Source organism: Lissotriton helveticus, chromosome 1_1 (assembly GCF_964261635.1).
Source record: "Lissotriton helveticus chromosome 1_1, aLisHel1.1, whole genome shotgun sequence".
Taxonomy (NCBI): domain Eukaryota; kingdom Metazoa; phylum Chordata; class Amphibia; order Caudata; family Salamandridae; genus Lissotriton; species Lissotriton helveticus.
The window spans coordinates 1,519,569,845-1,519,593,103 of NC_136057.1; the positions used below are offsets into that span (position 1 = coordinate 1,519,569,845).

The 23,259-nt window shown below is 46.6% G+C and overlaps 1 protein-coding gene across 1 annotated transcript in view; it reads left to right on the forward strand.

Annotated features, from left to right (window-relative positions):
- The window catches only part of SEC22B (SEC22 homolog B, vesicle trafficking protein), a 177,311-nt gene that overhangs the window by 83,510 nt on the left and 70,542 nt on the right, over positions 1–23,259 (forward strand). The window contains exon 2 of the mRNA XM_078687005.1: positions 6,622–6,731. Coding sequence (XP_078543131.1) covers positions 6,622–6,731 — 110 coding nt within the window. The remainder of the gene's footprint in view (positions 1–6,621; positions 6,732–23,259) is intronic.

A 23,259-nucleotide genomic window follows, 5' to 3' on the forward strand; every position in this document is an offset into this window, starting at 1 on the left:
GCGGAGTTGGAGCAGATGCACCAACGAACGGGGGCAGCCCGTGCGTGGCGCCAGCTTTGTACGGAGAGGAAGATGCTGGCGGCGTTAGACCGAGATGTGGCGGAATATGCCGCTCTCCGCCTCCGACATGCATACTATAGTAGGGATGACCGCTACGGGAAGCTCTTGGCGAGCAAACAGAGAGCAACGCCAAAGGCAGGGTGTTAAAGCCATACAGACCAATCAGGGAGACCTGGCTGTCGACGGTGCTGACATAGCCGCGGCCTTTGGGGACTTTTATGAAACCATATACGCAGCTGATTCGCTCGACCTCCAGACTGGTCGTGCATACCTGGGAGGCACAACCCTCCCGTCCTTGAACGAGGCGCAAGCGAAGTTCCTAGATCAGCCCATTGGCCTGGAGGAAGTGATTTCGGCGATATCCCGCCTCAAACTGGGGAAATCACCTGGCCCAGATGGCTGCTCAGCGGCCTTTTATAAAACGTTCTGCCACCAGGTTGCCCGCTACTGCGCGATCTCTTTAACACTTTCAGCCAACCCGGTGCTATTCCGGAGGACCTTCTTGAGGCGGCGATAACGGTTATACCCAAGCCTGGCCGTGACCCCACACGCTGTAGCTCCTGTAGGCCGATATCCCTTTTAAACCTGGACCTCAAGCTCTATACGGGCATCCTCGCGAGTAGGTTGGCACCATATATGCAGCAGCTGGTGGAACCAGACCAGGCTGGTTTCATTCCCCAACGGCAGACCAGTGATAATACCAAACGAGTCCTCCACCTCATCGAGGCAGAGTCGCAGACAAGGCCAGACTGTATGCTGCTTACCATCGACGCCGAAAAGGCCTTTGATAGGCTGCACTGGCCCTATCTGGAACTGGTGCTCCACCACTTCGGGGTGGGAGAGGCTCTTCGTAATCGCATATTGAACTGCTATCGCCGGCCCAACGCTAAGGTCCGTGTCAATGGTCACACCTCCCCGCGTTTCCCAATCGGCAGGGGCACCAGGCAAGGGTGCCCTCTCTCCCCTATCCTTTTTGCCTTGTATATGGAGCCATTAGCACAACGGGTCAGGCAACATTCCCTCATCAAAGGCATTCCCTTTGGCGGCGATGTGCATAAGATCAGCCTGTACGCGGACGATATCCTTCTTTCCCTTAGAGAGCCGATGCAGTCGCTCCGAGCACTTTTTATCGAACTTCACACCTTTGCACTGGGCTCGGGGTTTAAGATCAATGTGGAGAAATCGGAAGCCCTGAATATCTCCTTGTCGCCGGAGACTCTCATTGAGGTCCAAGGCGAGTTCGATATGCAATGGTCAAATACTACCATCCCCTATCTGGGAGTTCTACTGGCCCCAACCGTCCAGGCCACCACTGAGGCGAATTACGCCAGGCTCTGTTCGCGCCTTAGCGACTAACTCCGGAGCTGGAAACGTCACTCGCTGTCCTGGCTGGGGCGGATAGCAGCCACTAAGATGACTCTGCTACCACAAATCCTTTACGTGTTCCAAACTCTCCCTCTGCACCCCCCTGCGGGCTGGCTCCAATGGACACAGTCTGACCTGGCGCGCTTTATCTGGAACGGCCGCCGTCCACGCTTTAAGCATGCGATTGCGATTCTTCCGCCTGCCCATGGTGGGGTTGGTTTTCCTGACCTCTCTCTATATTATCAAGCGACACAACTCCGTACTTTGGTGGAGTGGTTCCAGCCGGAATCGGGCAAGAATTGGCTCTTTCAAGACCAAGCTGTGGCGGGCAGGCCCCTACAGGGGGTTCCATTCCTCCCCAGATGCCACCGCCCCCCCAATCTATACGCATCGCAGATTACAAGTACTGTCCTAGATGTATGGGATCGGGTGGCGGACCTGCACGAACTCACCTAGTTTTCCTCCCAGATAATCCCGATTTTTCCCCGGGACTGTACCCCAGGGCATTTGTAGCCTGGAGACGTTCGCCCTGCAGAGACCTGGGACATATGTTCGACTTAAACGGTATCCTCTCCTTTCAGCGGGTGAAGGAGGACTATGGTATACCGGAGTCTGATCTTCTACCCTATCTGCAGGTCCGACATTGGGCTTTGCAGCCGGAAGTCAGACCAGGCGCGCAACGTTTCCTCACCCCGTATGAAAAGTGGTTGCTTACCCGCACCTCTGATAAGAAGCTGATCTCCGACTTGTACCAGCAGCTCCTCCTCACAAACATCTACACACATAATGCAGGAAGAAACAGGTGGGAGCGGGACCTAGGGAGATCACTCACGCACAAAGAATGGGGCGGCATCTACCATAGGGCTAGACACTCAGCTTACCACGCGGGCCTTACCGAAACCCTGACCAAGGGGGTCAACTATTGGTACCATACACCTGAACGTCTACATCATTGGGATCCCCGCATTAGTGACCGCTGCTGGAGGGGGTGCGGGGGGCTTGGCACCTTGGAGCACTTACTTTGGAGTTGTGACCGTTTGCAACCCTACTGGAGTTTGATTTTAGATGACATAGACTCACATTTAGATACTCAGCTCCCTAGATTCCCCGCTTACATTCTGTTAGGACTCCCCAATGCTCTGATGTACCCCTTGAAGTCTAGGAGGGGGAGGTTTATAGCGATCGCGCTAGGGGCAGCTGTGCAAAACATCCTGGCACATTGGAGGACCACACAAGTTGCTTCCTGAAGAAAAGATGGTCCTGGGTCAGTCGTAGGTGGGTGGGGAGGGTGTTCCACGTCTTGGCCGCCAGGTAGTTGAAAGATCTACCTCCGGTGGTGGTTCTGCGGATCCGTGGGATGGTGGCGAGGGCGAGGCTGGCGGAGCGGAGCTGGCGGGAAGGTGTGTAGAACGTGAGGCGGTTGTTGAGGTATTCGGGGCCCATGACGTGGAGAGCCTTGTGCGCGTGGGGGAGGAGTCTGAACGTGATCCTCTTGCTGACGGGGAGCCAGTGCAGTTCTCTCAGGTGGGCAGAGATGTGGCTGTGTCGGGGGATGTCCAGGACGAGTCGTGCAGATGCGTTCTGTATGCGCTGGAGTCTTTACTGTAGTTTGGCAGTGGTCCCAGCGTTTAGGGCGTTCCCATAGTCCAGTTGGCTGGTGACGAGGGCCTGGGTGACCGTCTTCCTGGTTCCAGTGGGGATCCACCGGAAGATCTTACGCTCTCTGTTGTGTGTGGCTGCTAGGAGGAATACACAAAGACCAACTACACTCACTCATGTGATTCAGAGACAGGCTGTAAGCACAAAATAGATAGTGCAGAAAAATGCCAACTTTCATAAAGCGGTGCAAAAGGGGGTGGTGATGGATGGAGCATCTGAACCAATCAAACACTCACACCCAGTCAAAAGATCTGGGTTTAATCCATCACAGTTCTTTAGCCCACTCTGCCACCCCAGTTCAGACATGGCCATATGCAAATCAGTCTGACCCTGTGCCTCATGGGAACAGTCCAGCCCGAACTGCCAAGCCATGCCTTCCCTGGACCGGAAACAAGTTTCCGAGGACCGGTTTCTGGCATTACAGCCGTCTTCAGCCTGGGCCCTGGCAGTTCGGGGTGGACTGTTCCCATGAGGCACAGGGTCAGACTGATTTGCATATTGCCATGTCTGAACTGGAGTGGCAGAGTGGGATAAAGAACGGTGATGGATTAAACCCAGATCTTTTGACTGGGTGTGAGTGTTTGATTGGTTCAGATGCTCCGTCCATCACCACCCCCTTTTGTACCGCTTTGGCCGCCATAAGTGGGGCAGGGTATGCTCAGACGTGAGTCCCTTGCTCACTTTGCCACTGGATTCAAGCAAGCCGGGCTGAAGACTGCTGTAATGCCAGAAACCGGTCCTCGGAAGCTTGTTTCCGGTCCAGGGAAGGCATGGCTTGGCAGTTCGGGCTGGACTGTTCGCATGAGGCACAGGGTCAGACTGATTTGCATATAGCCATGTCTGAACTGGGGTGGCAGAGTGGGCTAAAGAACGGTGATGGATCAAACCCAGATCTTTTGACTGGGTGTGAGTGTTTGATTGGTTCAGATACTCCGTCCATCACCACCCCCTTTTGTACAACTTTCATAAAGTGGCATTTTCAAAATTTTTATCTAAAACCCGACTTCCCCATAAAAGCGTATTTTTCATTACCATTCCATAGGTGCTAAACATGAACTGTTTACCTATTTCCATTGGGAAGTTGCAGCTTATTAAATGTAATAAGGTAGCTCCAATGTTAACCTATGGAAGCAGCAGGCCTTGCAGCAGTGAAGAATGAATTTGAGTTTTTCACTACCAGAATATGTAACCTTTCATGTCCTACTTCTTAAACATATTACACCCTACCCTATGGGTGGGTTAGGGCCTAACCTAGGGCTGACTTCTATGTATTAAAAAAGAGGGTTTGACCTTCCAAAAGTTTTATTTTGCCAGGTCGAAATGTCTGCTTAAAACTGCACACAGGCTGCAATGACAGACCCGAGTCAGGTGTGCAAGGCTACTTAAGTAGGGGGCCACAACAAATGCTGCAGGAGCACTAGTAGGTTTTGATTTACAGGCCCTGGGTACATGTAGTACCCCTTTACTAGGGACTTTTAAGTAAATTAAATATGCCAATTGTCGACAAACAAATGATACCATGTTTAAATAGTGAGCACATACACATTAGCACTGGTTACCAGTGATAAAATGCACAGAGTCCTAAGGCCATAAACCAGATCTGAAAAATATGGCAGAATAAGGCAAAAGGATTGGGGGACGCCCACCCTTAGGCTGACGTGTCTAACAGACCCCTACTTTATTTTATTGTTGCCAATTATAGTTTTACACTGATTCTCAATTATTATTTTCTTTTTTTGACGTACATTAAAAACATTTTACTAAATGGTGCCTCAGATAAACAGTGATAGAGTTGCACAATAATATAGCAAAACATGTTTTTCAATGTACTATTTTTTGGTGTACCTTTTTAAAAACAAGCACTCATTCTTACTATTCTACAAGCCTCAAATTGTTACTTTTTGGCAGCATGTGTACAGGTTGGATAGTGGAAGCCCTGTCTGTGATGCAAGCTTAGCTCGCATCTCACTAAATTTCCATAGAGCTACCTGGATTTGGGAAAGATTGATTTCCTGTTTAAGACCTGTTTGAAACACAGGCCCTTGTCCTATGCCATATCAGTGGGCACAATATAAACTGGTGCTACTTAAGTAATTCAATTATGATGTCTAGAATTTGATTTTACTCAATAGTTTTCTTGATGTCTGAAAGACTTGTATACAAACTTTTCATCCCCATACACATTGAATTTTAATCTAGTTTAAATTACATGTACAGCTGGAAAAGTTTAAATATCTAAATATGTAAATTGCATTTAATATCTGAGTTACAAATGTGTTTTCAGAAGGTGGTACACCCACCATTAGCAAACTTGTTTGCAGATGGTGGCATACCCAGCAAAGTGTAAGAATAGTGGCCCAGGTGATCCAATTAAAATTGGATAGTAACTTTGCGGGTGTTCACTTGTCTAAACGGCTAACCTGCAACCAGAATTTGTGCAGATTGTGTATACTGAAGAGTACCAATACAGACTGTGTTTAGTGTGTGTGTGTGTGTGTGTGTGTAGAAGCATATAACATGTATCTAGTCAAGGACAGACCTATAAAGTGAAAATAATTTTGGACTTGGTTCCTTTATCTAACCCTACGTATGCATAATGTATTTTTTATCATTTTTTTTATTTTCTTTATTAGCATTTTAAACAAAATATGTCATTACATTTCAACAAGCCAGTCCGGTATGAAGCAATAAAGGTTCATTGGTGCGTAGTCTCATTGCAGTACACACTTATTTAGACCAATCCCTCCGTAACTCCTCTCCCCAAATCGCGTACACGATATTACATTTACAATTTAAAGTACATACTGTTCATCAATGTTGCCACAAAGGTAATAATACAACACAGGGATCCCTAAGAGGACTACTAGTACACTTACACATCCAATCAGCACACCAAATGCAGCGTCTCCAAACGTGTGCATAATGTATTAATAGCATACGTGGTAGGAGTGTCCTGCCCAGGTCCAAAGCGCAGTTGCAAACCAGACTTACAGTTCATACTTTATCTAATTAAAACGATTTTACCTATAATGCATCAAAAATCAGAGTAATTTATATCGTTAATAACTACCTTGAAAATCTGACTTCCCTGGACCTATTTTGAACACCCTTAGATACATTGGACTTTAATGTACTCAAATTGTCTTATTCCTTATTTATTAGTGTGTTTAAATTTCTCTTCTCTCTCAAATCTTGGGTCCCTTGCTAATCCAAAAAGAGGGATCATGCACAGGTCTCTACTGAGATCAGGAGATAAACTGGGTCTTCAGTGTTACTTTAATTGCTTTATATGCCACATGACTGACTGTTTCCTTAGAGATTTTCAGATAATTTTGTCACCATTTTTTTTTAATTCTTTTAATTTCTTTGACTTAACCCTCCAACATTTTTGCATAGTCCCTGTCTTACTGATGAGGATCCTTGATTTGCTTTCTTAATGTGATGGATGCTGCTGATTGTATTTTGAATTTATAAGGTTACATGAGGTTAATTTGAGGATATCAGATAAAATTCTAAAAGAAGTTGTTTCTGTTTTAGTCAGGTCGGGATTTGCAACAATACCAGAGTCAGGCCAAGCAACTTTTCCGTAAGCTGAATGAGCAGTCTCCAACACGATGTACTCTGGAAGCTGGTGTAATGGCATTTCAGTAAGTATTTTCTCTTTGTTAGTACTCTGCATAGCTTTAATGATAAAAGTCCATGTTGTGCAGTTGGCCCAAAACACAATTTCCTGATTGCAGTCTTACACTGTAGAGTGTTTTTTTGTGATTGTGACTGATTTGATGGTTGCTGATTTGATGTGAACTGCCCAGTTGACTGTACACTGAAATGTATGCAGTGGAACCAGAATCTAACCTCTGTGACACAAGATTAGATGTAAAGATCTCCAAGATTGTCGCATGGTGTCCAGTCAATTGTTGTACCCAAATTCCATAGTGGAAGGAGTCTATCATTACTATGCTGTAGTGTTTTTTATAGTCATTTGAAGAGTGAAGGTCCTTTTCCTGTTGTCAATCAGCAGGTGGCTGCTGATCTTTTACTTCTCTTTTTCCCGTTTGAACCGCTGCCCAGCATGGGAACAGTTATCTGTTGATTACCTCAAAGTGGGGCCTCCAATGATTACTGGGCTCAGTTGACATTAGAGCAGGCATGAAGACATAGACCGCTCCAAAAACAGAAGGTGCACCTATGGCAACTCTGTTGCTAGTGTTAGCAATGGGAGCAGTTGGCTAAAAGTTGAAACTTTTCATAACACAAACCTACAGATAACAAACAAGATACCAGGTGCTTCCGAATCCTCAAAAAAACTTTTTGGAAAAAGAGGTTTGAAAATCAGCAGGCTCAAGATAAAATATTGTCTGTATTGTGTTTATGGTACAGAAATACTGTTAGTTGTCCATGGTTAACGTAAATTAAGTCTTTCTATTTCATCTGGCTGACACCTTAGTTAAGTTAAAGCAATAAGAATTCCTGTGTTGCAGGATAGTTTTGATATTTGGTAGGGTAACTCTTAGGAATATGAGTTTGCTTTTCAAAGTAGAAGGGATAAATAGTCTGGAAAAGCAATGTGACCTGGAGGTGAAGGCACAGAGAAGAGAAATATTAAAACTTAATATAGCAAGGACACCACCCACTTATCAGATTGGCTAATGAAAGCTGAACCCAATTGACAGGACTTTAGAGCTGAAAAATGACAATATTATTATTACTGTCGGATTTGTAATGCGCATGGCTCCCCCGCCAGGGGCGTCCCAGCGCCGCCAAAGACATTGAGAGTGAGCGTGGAGGGAAGAAGTTACTCCGGGAAGAGCCAGGTCTTTATGGCTTTACGAAATGCAAAATGATTCTGGGTCCCTGTGATAGAGACTGGGAGCGAATTCAATAGTTTCTCCGCAAGACTACAAAAAGAACGGCCTCCAGCTCTAGCTCTTAAGACTCGAGGAATACAGACCAGGCATTGATCGGTAGACCTTAAAGTGCGCCGCGGCGCATAGAAAGCTAGCAAATTGGCCAGCCCCAAGGGTGCTTGTTGAGTCAGAATCCTGTGAGACACGCAGAGCGTTTTAAACTGGATTCGTTTTTCAACTGGCGCCAGTGTAGTTTAGGTAAGACGTGGGATACGGAACAGAATTTCGTGAGTGCCACAGAATGCGTGCCGCTGCATTCTGTATTCTCTGCAGGCGCCTAATACTCGACTTATTGGCACCAAGATAAAGAGAATTACCATAGTCAGGTCTAGATAAGATCGTCGCCTAAACAATGGTTTGATGTACTTTTGGAGGAAAAAAACCCAGGAGTGGTTTTAATCCTCGCAGGAGCCCGAAGCAGATCCCTGCCACAGCTTTCGATTGAGTGTCAAAGGTGAGACCACTGTCAATCCAAACACCAAGGTTCTTTACTGCCTCTTTAGGCGAGGGAGCCGGTTTTAGACGATCCGGCCAGTACTGCTCAGACCACAAATCCCGGTCCTTCCCAAACAGCAAGACCTCTGACTTACTGGCATTCAACTGCAAGCCATCCAATCCGCAGTCTCTACCAAATCCTTCTTAAACTTTTCGAGGTTCTGACTACATTTCTTAGAGAAGGCAATCACCAATTGGGTGTTGTCAGCATACAACACCAATGACAGCCCTCTGCTTTTAGCCACCAACGCAAGGGGTTGAACATAAATGTTAACAAGCATTTACAATGCAACGGTTTCGCCTTTGCCAAAGTTAGAGCTATTGGCATTGTAAATGACAAAATGTTTATTTATGTGTTGGTTTTGAAAACAGATAAATAAAAGTTATTGTCATTTACATTGCCAACAGCTTAATCTCTTGCAAATGTAAGACCTATTGTACCCTACTGGATTTCACTGAAGAAATTCAGAGTCTGGTCTGCAGGTGTCACGTGACAGACGGCCAATTGACAGCTGAGGGGGTTAAACCGTGCTGGGGTGGCACATTAAGGCGACGCTTGCTGTCCGTGCTTGTGAGGAGGTAGTGCACCTGTTGAGGGAGAGAGAGTGTGTTTGCATATGTGCGTGCATGCATGTGTGTGTGTGAATAAGCACTTCCAAGATTTAGTGGGACTAGAGTTTTTATCTACAAATCATTGTTTTCAGCTGTGTTCTAATGGAATCAAAACAACACTACACCCCCCATAATGCATAGTGTGATCACATAAAAGTACAGAACTGGAAAGAGTGTCCATAATGACCAGCTAGACGGTTGTCACCCTAAGAAGGATGTGCTTCAGTCTCCAGTGCCACGGGCGAGTGGAAACACACACTGTGCTGGTGGAGAAGTAGAAGAAGTACAAGTGTCCATAGAAGAGAAGTAGAGGGGATGCACTCTCCACTCTCTATCCACTCTGCACTCCCTATGCACTCTCCACTCTGCACTCCCTATGCACTCTGCACTCCCTATGCACTCTCCACTCCCTATCCACTCTGCACTCCCTATGCACTCTGCACTCCCTATCGACTCTGCACTCCCTATGCACTCTCCACTCTGCACTCCCTATGCACTCTCCACTCTGCACTCCCTATGCACTCTCCACTCTGCACTCCCTATGCACTCTGCACTCTCCACTCCCTATGCACTCTCCACTCTGCACTCCCTATGCACTCTGCACTCCCTATGCACTCTGCACTCCCTATGCACTCTTCACTCCCTATGCACTCCCTATGCACTCTTCACTCCCTATGCACTCTCCACTCTGCACTCCCTATGCACTCTCCACTCCCTATGCACTCTCCACTCCCTATGCACTCTCCACTCCCCACTCTGCACTCCCTATGCACTCTGCAGTCCCTATGCACTATGCACTCTCCACTCCCTATGCACTCTCCACTCCCTATGCACTCTCCACTCCCTATGCACTCTCCACTCCCTATGCACTCTCCACTCCCTATGCACTATCCACTCTGCACTCTCTATGCACTCTCCACTCCCTATGCACTCTCCACTCCCTATGCACTCTCCATTCCCTATGCACTCTGCACTCCCTATGCACTCTCCACTCCCTATGCACTCTCCACTCCCTATGCACTCTCCACTCCCTATGCACTCTCCACTCCCTATGCACTCTCCACTCCCTATGCACTCTCCACTCCCTATGCACTCTCCACTCCCTATGCACTCTCCACTCCCTATGCACTCTCCACTCCCTATGCACTCTCCACTCCCTATGCACTCTCCACTCCCTATGCACTCTCCACTCCCTATGCACTCTCCACTCTGCACTCCCTATGCACTCTCCACTCTGCACTCCCTATGCACTCTCCACTCCCTATGCACTCTCCACTCCCTATGCACTCTCCACTCCCTATGCACTCTCCACTCCCTATGCACTCTCCACTCCCTATGCACTCTCCACTCCCTATGCACTCTCCACTCCCTATGCACTCTCCACTCCCTATGCACTCTCCACTCCCTATGCACTCTCCACTCTCCACTCCCTATGCACTCTCCACTCTCCACTCCCTATGCACTCTGCACTCTCCACTCCCTATGCACTCTGCACTCCCTATGCACTCTGCACTCCCTATGCACTCTCCACTCTCCACTCCATATGCACTCTGCACTCCCTATGCACTCTCCACTCTGCACTCCCTATACACTCTGCATTCCCTATGCACTCTCCACTCTGCACTCCCTATGCACTCTGCACTCCCTATGCACTCTGCACTCCCTATGCACTCCCTATGCACTCTGCACTCTTCACTCTTCACTCCCTATGCACTCTCCACTCTGCACTCCCTATGCACTCTCCACTCCCTATGCACTCTCCACTCTGCACTCCCTATGCACTCTCCACTCTGCACTCCCTATGCACTCTCCACTCCCTATGCACTCTCCACTCCCCACTCTGCACTCCCTATGCACTCTGCAGTCCCTATGCACTATGCACTCTCCACTCCCTATGCACTCTCCACTCCCTATGCACTCTCCACTCCCTATGCACTCTCCACTCCCTATGCACTCTCCACTCCCTGTGCACTCTCCACTCCCTATGCACTCCCCACTCTGCACTCTCCACTCTCTATGCACTCTCCACTCCCTATGCACTCTCCACTCTGCACTCCCTATGCACTCTCCACTCCCTATGCACTCTCCACTCTGCACTCCCTATGCACTCTCCACTCTGCACTCCCTATGCACTCTCCACTCCCTATGCACTCTCCACTCCCCACTCTGCACTCCCTATGCACTCTGCAGTCCCTATGCACTATGCACTCTCCACTCCCTATGCACTCTCCACTCTCTATGCACTCTCCACTCTCTATGCACTCTCCACTCCCTATGCACTCTCCATTCCCTATGCACTCTCCACTCCCTATGCACTCTCCACTCCCTATGCACTCTCCACTCCCTATGCACTCTCCACTCCCTATGCACTCTCCACTCCCTATGCACTCTCCACTCCCTATGCACTCTCCACTCCCTATGCACTCTCCACTCCCTATGCACTCTCCACTCCCTATGCACTCTCCACTCCCTATGCACTCTCCACTCCCTATGCACTCTCCACTCCCTATGCACTCTCCACTCCCTATGCACTCTCCACTCTGCACTCTCTATGCACTCTCCACTCTCTATGCACTCTCCACTCCCTATGCACTCTCCACTCCCTATGCACTCTCCACTCCCTATGCACTCTCCATTCCCTATGCACTCTCCACTCCCTATGCACTCTCCACTCCCTATCCACTCTCCACTCCCTATGCACTCTCCACTCCCTATGCACTCTCCACTCCCAATGCACTCTCCACTCCCTATGCACTCTCCACTCTCCACTCCCTATGCACTCTCCACTCCCTATGCACTCTCCACTCTGCACTCCCTATGCACTCTGCACTCCCTATGCACTCTCCACTCCCTATGCACTCTCCACTCCCTATGCACTCTCCACTCCCTGTGCACTCTCCATTCCCTGTGCACTCTCCATTCCCTGTGCACTCTCCACTCCCTGTGCACTCCCTATGCACTCTCCACTCTGCACTCTCTATGCACTCTGCACTCTGCACTCTCTATGCACTCTGCACTCTCTATGCACTCTGCACTCTGCACTCTCTATGCACTCTGCACTCCCTATGCACTCTCCACTCCCTATGCACTCTCCACTCCCTATGCACTCTCCACTCCCTATGCACTCTCCACTCCCTATGCACTCTCCACTCCCTATGCACTCTCCACTCCCTATGCACTCTCCACTCCCTATGCACTCTCCACTCCCTATGCACTCTCCATGCACTCTCCACTCTCTATTCACTCTCCACTCCCTATGCACTCTCCATTCCCTATGCACTCTCCACTCCCTATGCACTCTCCACTCCCTATGCACTCTCCACTCCCTATGCACTCTCCACTCCCTATGCACTCCCTATGCACTCTCCACTCTGCACTCTCTATGCACTCTGCACTCTCTATGCACTCTGCACTCCCTATGCACTCTCCACTCCCTATGCACTCTCCACTCCCTATGCACTCTCCACTCCCTATGCACTCTCCACTCCCTATGCACTCTCCATGCACTCTGCACTCCCCATGCACTCTCCACTCTGCACTCTCTATGCACTCTCCACTCTCTATTCACTCTCCACTCCCTATGCACTCTCCACTCCCTATGCACTCTCCACTCCCTATGCACTCTCCACTCCCTATGCACTCTCCACTCCCTATGCACTCTCCACTCCCTATGCACTCTCCACTCCCTATGCACTCTGCACTCCCTATGCACTCTCCACTCCCTATGCACTCTCCACTCTGCACTCCCTATGCACTCTCCACTCTGCACTCCCTATGCACTCTCCACTCTCTATGCACTCTCCACTCCCTGTGCACTCTCCACTCCCTGTGCACTCTCCACTCCCTGTGCACTCCCTATGCACTCTCCACTCTGCACTCTCTATGCACTCTGCACTCCCTATGCACTCTCCACTCCCTATGCACTCTCCACTCCCTATGCACTCTCCACTCCCTATGCACTCTCCACTCCCTATGCACTCTCCACTCTGCAATCTCTATGCACTCTCCACTCTCTATTCACTCTCCACTCCCTATGCACTCTCCATTCCCTATGCACTCTCCACTCCCTATGCACTCTCCACTCCCTATGCACTCTGCACTCCCTATGCACTCTGCACTCCCTATGCACTCTGCACTCCCTATGCACTCTGCACTCCCTATGCACTCTGCACTCCCTATGCACTCTGCACTCCCTATGCACTCTGCACTCCCTATGCACTCTCCACTCCCTATGCACTCTCCACTCTGCACTCCCTATGCACTCTCCACTCTGCACTCCCTATGCACTCTCCACTCCCTATGCACTCTCCACTCCCTATGCACTCTCCACTCCCTATGCACTCTCCACTCCCTGTGCACTCTCCACTCCCTGTGCACTCTCCACTCCCTGTGCACTCCCTATGCACTCTCCACTCTGCACTCTCTATGCACTCTGCACTCCCTATGCACTCTCCACTCCCTATGCACTCTCCACTCCCTATGCACTCTCCACTCCCTATGCACTCTCCACTCCCTATGCACTCTCCACTCCCTCTGCACTCTCCACTCCCTCTGCACTCTCCACGCACTCTGCACTCTCCATGCACTCTGCACTCCCCATGCACTCTCCACTCTGCACTCTCTATGATGCTCTTCAGCGCTTTTCAGTGCGGTTAGGATAAGAAGCGCTATATAAATTCAACTGTAATGCATTACGAAAAATGCCAAACCATGAAAAAACTCCCTGTTGCAAATCTTATGAGCAGTTTTACAAGTGTCTCACGAGGGGCACGAGATGCTTAGCCCATACGAGTCTATTTAGGCCGTTTGGGTACTGAACACCCGCAGTTTTAAGGACATTATTAAAACGGACTGTAAAGTCGAACTGAAAGAATGAAAAGTTATGCATGCTGCAACAAAGGGGATCAGCCGAGCAATTTCACATCAGACAAACCACTGCGTAGTCCTCACTACAAATAAAGGGGCAAAAATTAGTTTTAGCGCCCATGCACTTGATGAACAGCCAGATCGTGGCCTGTGTCTTCATCATGTATTTTTAACTAACGTACACTGAATTCACGTGCTCCACCACTAAAAAACAAGCACTCACCTGGGCTTCCTCGCATGGAATGACCAAAACAAACACAGAAGGAAAAAAAACGCAAGCTCCGCCCACCGCCGCGATGACGACATCGCAGAGGCGGAGAGGGAAAAAATCGCGGGAACGCCCCCGAATCTGGTCCGGCCTTGACGGACAGATCCGGCTCCCAATGGCTAGCCTCCATTTATGGAGCTAGCCAATGGGAGGTGGGGGACGTTCCAATAGCCAATATGGTAAACAAAAGATTTCACCTGCGCGAACTGCTTGCGCAGATCGCCAGGTCGAAACCTAAAAAGTAGGGGCTCAGTATTGAGCCCTGTCACATCCCTTGATGCAGGGCAAGCTCTCACGAATGAAAATGTGGCACCAAGACCTGGAAGGATCGCCCCTCCAGGAAGGAACGAAACCAGGCCAAGGCCGAGCCCCTGATTCCTATCTCCTGTAAGTGCTTTAAAAGTATCACAGGGGAGACCGTGTCAAAGGCGACACTTAGGTCCAGAAGAACTAAGGCCGCAGAATCACCGACATAAAGACTGCCACGGATTTCTTCCGTCACTGCCAACTTAGCTGATTCTGTACTGTGGCGAGATCAGAAACTGTTCTGCGAAGGAACCAAGATGGCATTATGCTCAATAAACTCAGTAAGAATGGTATTCACATGAGATTTGACCAAATTTGCCAAGAAAGGCAGCTGGGATATAGGGCAATAGTTGCCCGGCTCAGAAGGATCCAGAGACGGTTTTGTTAGAAGAGGAATAACTTTAGCGTGCTTCCACGCAGATGGAACGGACGCTGTAGTCAGAGAGAGCTTGACCAAAACCTTGCTCACCGGTGAAATCAAGTTAAATCAAGGCATGAAACTGCCGGAAGTGGGCAGGTGTCAAGGGGTCGGCCAGTGAGCCCGGTTTAATTTTCAAGCCAAGGGACTCAAAATCAGTGGAGGACAATAAGGGAAAAGATGACAATTTGTTGACCGCCAAGGGTCCAGTGTCCCCTGGCCCATCCACAAAATTAGTGATGCCTAAGGCCGGGGGGAGGCTCTTATATATATTCTCCACTTTATTAAAAAAATAGCTGGCCAAGTCATTGAACTGACGATTCGATGTAATCGGTGAGTCCACCTTTGAGCCAGAGGGATTACTTGTAAAAGACAGTAGAAAGCTGATTAAGTGAAGCAAAAATATTGTTTAATATTCAGTCAGCAAACCGTCTTTATTCAGTTCGTTAAATTATAAAGGAAACGACAGTCAGAATTTAAGACAATAGTCCATAAAAATCATACTAGATTAAAATCTTGAATAAAACATCTCTCCAGAATAAAAGGGAAAAAATGTAGTTAAAAAGTTGATACAAGGAAATCATTACGAGTAACATCGTGTAACATAATATCGTTAAGTCTCAGGACAAAAAACCTGGAAATCTTTTTTGTCTTCTTCTCACTGCCCCTTTTAAAAGTAAAACTGCCCCATTAAAACATATAAATTCATTGGACAACATCTGTAAAAAAGTTAAATCAGGTTTAACTTGTAAAAATTGTTTCCCTCTGAGCAAAGGTAAAATATACTGTTGTCTCAAGGAACTGTAATGTTCACAGAACATTACAAAGTGCATGGTGTCTTGCTCTGAGAAGGAGTCACAGCTATAAGGGCCTAAAGTTGCAACTTTGTTATATCCTCGCGGTTCAGCCAAAATCCAGTGCAGTGAATTTAGCTTAAATCTTGTTAATAAATAGCGATGTTGAGGATTTGTAACCACTGTAAGATAGTGTTCTATTAACGTATTTCAGTTAAATGTGATATAGGCATGCACTGAGGGTTTGCACATTTCCTTCCCTTCTCTCTCTGCATGGGGTGCAGATAGATAGTGTCTTTTAATCCAGCCCAAATTTTCATGTGCAATCCTTTCTGGGGTCATGTATAAATCGAGACGTCCCAATGTAGCCAATGAAGATTTAATGTAACTAAGCTAAGTTACACTACCAACCTTCTCAAGGAACATACAATCTTTCATTATGGTTTGATTCAGTTCCAAGTCTGGATTCATCCATATCATAATCCACCTTAATAAAGGTTGAAGTGATAAAAGATCTGAGATATAACCCAAACCGAACTGTTCATGGACAACATAAGGATTGAGGGCCTGCTCACAGGCATCTCATAAATTAATTTTCCACTACTTGTAAATCTTTGGCCTCCTTATAACTCTAGATATCACTTATGTAACTTACCAAAGAAATACATTGATTGGCAGATTTTGACCAGAACCTTCACTGGCTTTGCTCCTAAGCGACTAGAGCAGTCAAATATGGATGTAGCCACGCTAGCCCTTCCATTCCTTTTAGCTCTCTCTAACGGGGCCCAGAAGCCTTTATTATCAAACATGACTCCAAGGTAAGAAAAGGTATTCACTGTGGTAATTCCACTACCCTTCAGAACACATTTCCTATGGCCCTTATTTCTGGCGGTCAAACCATTATGTGAGATTTACTATGTGTGCTCCAGACTATTCATAAAAACAACAAAAGAGTTAGAGAAGCTGAATTCTCTGGCTGTTCTTGCTAACAACACCCCTTTGACAGCATATAAAAGTGCTGGAGTTAACTGAGATCCTGCCTGGGAGACATCTTTACAAGCAGTACTTAGTTGAACCCAGGTTGTTTATATATAATGTGAAGAACATAAAGGCTAAAGTGCAACCCTGTGTCACCCCCGATGAACTCAAGTTCAAAAGTACTTTATTCGATTAAAAAACAAAAGATAACCATGAAAGTAGCATGTAAAATACAATTTACAGTGGGTCAGATGATCATTATTTAAAAACACAGCAGCAATGACACATTAAAAAAGAACATAAATACAGCATAAAAATCAATTCATACGAAGGGTATTACGACAATTAAAAGCCAATTTAAGAAATTCGGAGAGTGATGCTACCATAAAAACAGTATCCATTTTTTGAAACTCTAAAAACGCTAGGCGGCATCTATATACATTTAGATCTTTAAGGATTGGGATGATAAGGTTCCTACGATAGTGAATATAAAATTTACAAAAAAATAAAATATGAGTATCGGATTGCGGGGACAGATCGTTACATGGGCAAGGACACAAGTCTTTCAGCCAACAATTCATCTCCGGAAAGGATAGTAACCTAAAAACAATGTTAAGTCTAAACCGGGTTAAAAGGAAACGTTCATGATTGGACATGTATAAGGATAAATATGGCTGTAGTTTCACTCCGGTTATGATCGACTGGTGGGCGAGGGCAGTCTTTTTTTTTTTTTCACCTCCTCTAGTCGTCTTTGTTCCTTGAGGTGATCGATACATAAGTTCTTTAATCTACTTCTTGAAATGTGTACCATAGATAATGGATCCTCAAAGTATTGAGTACAGCTTAGTTCTTCAAGGAAATCTCTAACATAACATATCCATTTAAAATTTTTAATATTATCAAGTGCTAGAACGTCCTTTAAAATAGCCCGGTTGACCACACAATCATCACTTGTCCATACCCTATGCCAAAGAAGAATTGGCTGGATCTTAATTGTGTCAGTAATATACACCAAACCTAATTCAGCGTGACATATAAAAGTTGCAGTGCTTTCTGGAATGGACAAAATGTGCCGTAAAAACTTATTTTCCACGGTTTGAATAGAACTGACATTTGAATAACCCCATAATCCAGAACCGTATGTAGCTACCGCTATACAGGTGGCATTATAGATGGTTAAGATTTCCCTTATGGGTTTTTTCCCCAGCTTTTTTAGGAAACACTGTAAAGCCATAACAGTTTTGCAAAACAACAGTGTTCTGGCATTGATAGCACTAGTCCACGAACCACTGGCATGGAACAAGATGCCCAAATACGGGAAAGTAGAGGTCTGTTCTAGTGGTTTAGAATTTATAAAAATAGGCTTCAAATGCCTACGTGTTCTTTTCCCGCAATACATAGAAAATGTCTTGGAGCAGTTAATTTTCAAGTCCAAGCTAAGCATAAAACTATTAAAAGATTCAACCAAGGTTTGAAGTGCCATTGGGGTGCGTGCCATTAGTACTGCGTTGTCCGCGTACAGTAGTGCAGGGACAGGTCTCCTTCCCACCATAGGCATATCCCTGCCCTCCTGCACGAGGCGATGCTCCAGGCCGTTTATGTAAATTAAAAATAAAAAGGGCGCTAAAACGCACCCTTGGCGTACACCACGGCTTATCCCAAAGTGTCTGCTACATTCACCTTCTTTACCGTACCGTACCGTTGCAGTGGCACCAGAATATAAATCTCTCAGAAAACATATAATAGCTTTATCTACCCCCAGTTCAGCCATTATTTCCCACAACTTGTTGTGGGACACACAGTCGAAAGCCGACGATAAGTCGACAAAAGTGAGGTATAGGCTTTGTTTTTTAACCCTTATATACTTCTGTTGCAAAATAAATAGATTTAACCCTTGCTCAACGGTCCCCAAACCCCTTTGAAACCCGTACTGGAAATCACTTATCACCCCATTTTCTTCTGCCCAGCCTTGCAGCTTAGCTAAAACTACTCTCCCGAGAATTTTTATGGAGGAATCTAATAAGGAAATCGGCCTATAACATGTGCAATTCTGCCTGTCTCCTTTTTTTAAAAATCGGAACAATAATTGATGTAAACCAAGTAGGGATTAGGCCTTTCGCCAAGGCAACATTAAAAAGCTGGACCAACATTGGCCCCCATAGATCAGTATTAGCCTTATAAAGGTCAGCTGGTATGCCATCGGGCCCAGCCGCCTTACCCCCCTTAGTTGCCTTCAGACTAGCCAGGACTTCGGGGAGGGTCACGACCAATTCTTTTGATAAATTCATATTTTTCAGCATTGGGTCTGGGCCTGTATCGGGCGCCAGTTCAACAGTCATGTAAAGGGTGGAAAAATGGGCCACCCATTCATCTTCTGTAATGGCAATTTCCATGCATGCTTTATTATCGTGAAGGAGCGGAGTATTTATAACCCTCCAAAAAGCAGCCTGATCCTTCAATTGTGACGCCGAACAGAGTTCATCCCAGGCCTCCCTTTTTATCACAACCTTCCTGTCTTTCAGTACAGTATTGTAGGTCTTCCTTAGCTCTCTGATTAATGCTGCATCCCGTGGTGTCTGATGAATCGCATGTTTAAGATTTGTTAAGGCTTTAGTACACTTCTTGTCAAACCATTTCTTATTAGTTTTTAAACAATGTTTACGTGTGATCCACAAAACCTCCTTAATTGTAGTAGCAATAATTTTAAAATGCGCTAAAATGTCATTACTCTCTGCATGTTCATCCAGGCAAATCATAAAACTATTCATACACTTATTCACCACTTTGGACAAAAAATCGTCCGGGACCACTTTGCTCCATTTGAGAGTATATCCATTTTGGGCGCCTAACTGCACATCCTGTGCCATATACTTGGAGCTTGGTACATTTTCGGATGAGACAAATACATTTTCCATTTCTACTACCTGTGGGAAGTGATCACTCAGTGCCACGTCCATAAAGCTAGAGGTGGTCAGTCTTCCAGCAGAGCTATTTGTACAGAAGCTAAAATCAATAATAGACGAAGCCCCCCGTCCCACAAAAGTTGGAACAAATGGCGTGGGGAGGTGGGCTATCTCATTCGTAAACCCAAAGTCATAGTTAAAAATCATCTCATTGACTAGGTCTCCAAATAAGGTGTGTTCTAAATGCGTTAAATTAACATCCTGTTCCAACATCAGGCCACATATACCCTTTTGACCCTTTCTACACAATAAGCAGTTAAAATCACCCCCCCATAGTATCATTACTTCACCCCTTTTTTTATCAATTTCAGATTGTATATCTTCGCTAATCATGGCAAGTACTTCCTTTATCATGCTACTAGGTAGGTTGTTATAGAAATTTAAAAAGACAATCCTTAGACCCGTCCTTGTATCTATCACTATTTTCTGATAGTAGCTGGATCCAGGGGAAAAAGAAATCCTATCATATACTAGCAGGTTAGATATATACGTTGTCAGTCCTCCCTTAGGCCTTCCATGTGAGCCACCCACTGCAGTGGTAAAATAGGTTTTGTAGCCATTTAAGTGTATTGGTGTAATTGCCCAAGTTTCTTGTAGGGCTAAGATGGCTACACCAGAAATTACGTCATCCCAGGAAGGATTGCAAATTTTTTGTTTAATGCCTGCCACATTCCAATAGACCACCTTACAGAAGTCTCTATTAGGTGACACCTCTGCGGCAACCCCTGCCAGGGTGCCCAGCAACCCTTGTGTTATCATTGGCTCCACTCGAGTTTCGTGTGACACATCATGCCCTGATTAATTAAAGTCCACCTGGCTTACAAAAATAGGTGACTTAGATACGTCTACAGCCTCTGGGAGTCAGTCCACCATTTCGAGGCAGTCAAAGCGATTGTGACATGGAATAGGTGGAGGAGGAAATTGCTGATGTCCAAACCAGCCTGGATCGTGCCTTTGCGGGAAGAAATGGGGAATCCTTTCCCTACGTTTCACCACAGTCCATCCATCTTCATTCATCCCTCCCCATTCAGTATTATGGTGATTCCTGTCATATCCTGGACCATTTCCGCCCCCTGGATGACGGCTGTCCCTAGTCCAGCTCCATCTGTTATCCGGATGTTCCCCATGGGAGTAGAAATAGGGTAATGCCTTGGCCATGATGGACAAGCCATTGTTTCTCGGGGCCCTTGCTGTGATGTACTCCGCAGTGCGCGGATTTTCAAAAGTTATCACCACACAGTCACCCTGTGCCCTTTTTCTATTATACCCAATCCATGGTACCCTTTCTACCATTAAAATATTGCTTTTGATAGCTGGCGGGAGAGGGTAGTTGTCATTTAGCCAATGGATAGTCTTATTTACGAGTGCCCCATTGGTTTACATGGATTGTGCACCCAGTTCCGGTACCCCAGTTAAAACCACGACATATGGTGATGCACTTGGAGGTAAGTTTATACTTCTACGTACGTCGGTTTTGGCTGGTTGGCCTTTATCAGGTGGTTGGACAGGAGTTTGTGGCGCTGATACTTCCTTAACAGGTGGAGTTGAGTTTTTAGGTGCTGATTGAGTTTTTAATAGCTGTTTATTAGGGGGTTTCCCTTTTTCGGGATTAATTGTACTCGATGGGGTACTATTTGGAGCACCCTTTGCCAATGTGGGGCCAGAATTATTAGAAGTAGTTGCTATAGCTTTGGCCTTGTGCGCGCTTAAGTGGGCTATCCGTTTGTCCAGATTCTCAAACTGCGTGTGAGTGTCTCTCTTTAGGTCTTGAATTTGTTTTTCAATCTCCTTGAGAAATTCTGTCAGAGGGGTTAATAGAGTTTTCATTAGGGTCTCTAGCATATATAACATTGTACTCTCTCTTCCCCTACTAGTATTAACACTTTCCTCCGTTGAGCTATCTCTAGTGCTATTGGTGATTAAATCAGCCATTGAGTCATCCAGGATAGTGTCATCTAAAATAGCTAGGGGCAATATGTTAGGGGGCAAGATGTCTTCTCCCTGTAAATCAGTATCAGTAGCATTAGGTATGTTACTTATATCTTTATTTAGTTCTTTATCATGTCCTTTAATAGGCTTGTTTTTGTTAGCTCTTTTTTTAGGAATTGCCCCTTCCTTTATCCCCTGTAGCACTACATTTTTATCTTTGGGTGAGGCTGCTATATGTATCAAGACACTTGTTGAAGCCTGGGGAGATGGTAAAGTATGCACTCGGGGAGTCTGAGTAAGGATAGGCGGTTGTGAGGCAACTGTGCTAGTCACATCGATAGATAATGTACTACACTCTTGTGTATTAGGGCTCCGTACATTAGCAAAATGGCCCATAGAAGACCGTTTTGCGGCAGCCAAGTCCTGCGATACCCTTCTTTCCATTAAAGAAATCCCCTCGTCTATCAGTGTATTTGTTCTTACAATGAAGTCATCTAACATGCCTGTTAGTTTCTTCCCCCCGCTGCTGCCCTACTTCTTGTTTCACGCATCTCCATACTATTTAGAGTGAGTCTTGCGAAATGGACGTCTCTGTAGATGCGGGCACCTTTGTATGACAGAGAAACTCTGCTCAGTGAATACAATGAAGTCAGCAAAAACTCTATACACACTACCCACCCACTGACGACTTGTGGAAAAGCAAAGTTGCAATTATGAGTACCTCAGCACTTTTAGTCCAGGGTTACAGGCCCAGTCCAGTCTCTTCTGGCCGATGAGGGCCGTAGAGGGCCCGCCCTTTGCCCGGGCTTCGCCCCGGGCGCTCCCGCGCGCTCCTGCGACGCGGTGAGTGTTGTCAGTTATAAAGAGCACGCAAGGAGTAGGGGGCGGGGCTGAGCGGCGAACGCGGACCAGGTGTTGTAGGTCGCGCAGGGACTCCTGGTAGTTTGAGTCCCTGCGGCGTTCGAAGCAGCCCGCTCGCAGCCCTTCTCACCCCACAAGACACAGCGCCTTTCCCACAACGGTCTGCACCAGTTCTAGATGACGAAGCGGCACCCGCGCAGCGGGTGCGGCAAGCCGTGTCCTCGTATCCTCAATCCACCGCCACAGGGATTCACAGGCAGCAAGGCTCCTCCTCAGTAGTAACAGGACAGGTTTCCCGATGAACTCTAAAAGAAGATACACTCCCGGACTTGTTGTATCTAACTACTGTACACAGGTCTTTGTGTAGCTCATGCAAAAAGTTGACTATATTTCTATCCATCCCCGTGTTAATGAGAAATAGCCAAACTGTAGCCCTATTGACTCTATCAAAGGATGATGTTAAGTCCATAAAGGATAGATGTAACGAGCCCCTTTTGGCTAATGTGTATTTTCCAATGACCATCTGAAGTTCAGGCATTGATCTAGTGTGCGCCTCCCAGACCTAATGCCATATTGCAGTTTGGACACCACATTATTCTGAGCAAGCCATGTTAGACTGGAGAGAATAACCCGTCCTCACTTAACCACTGAATCTTTAGGAGATATGGGCCTATAACATCGCTGGTCATTGCTTTCCCCGTTTTTGAACATCGCTGTAATTATAGACTTCGACCATGAAGGGTGGTATGCCCAATAACAATCAACAAACAATTATTCG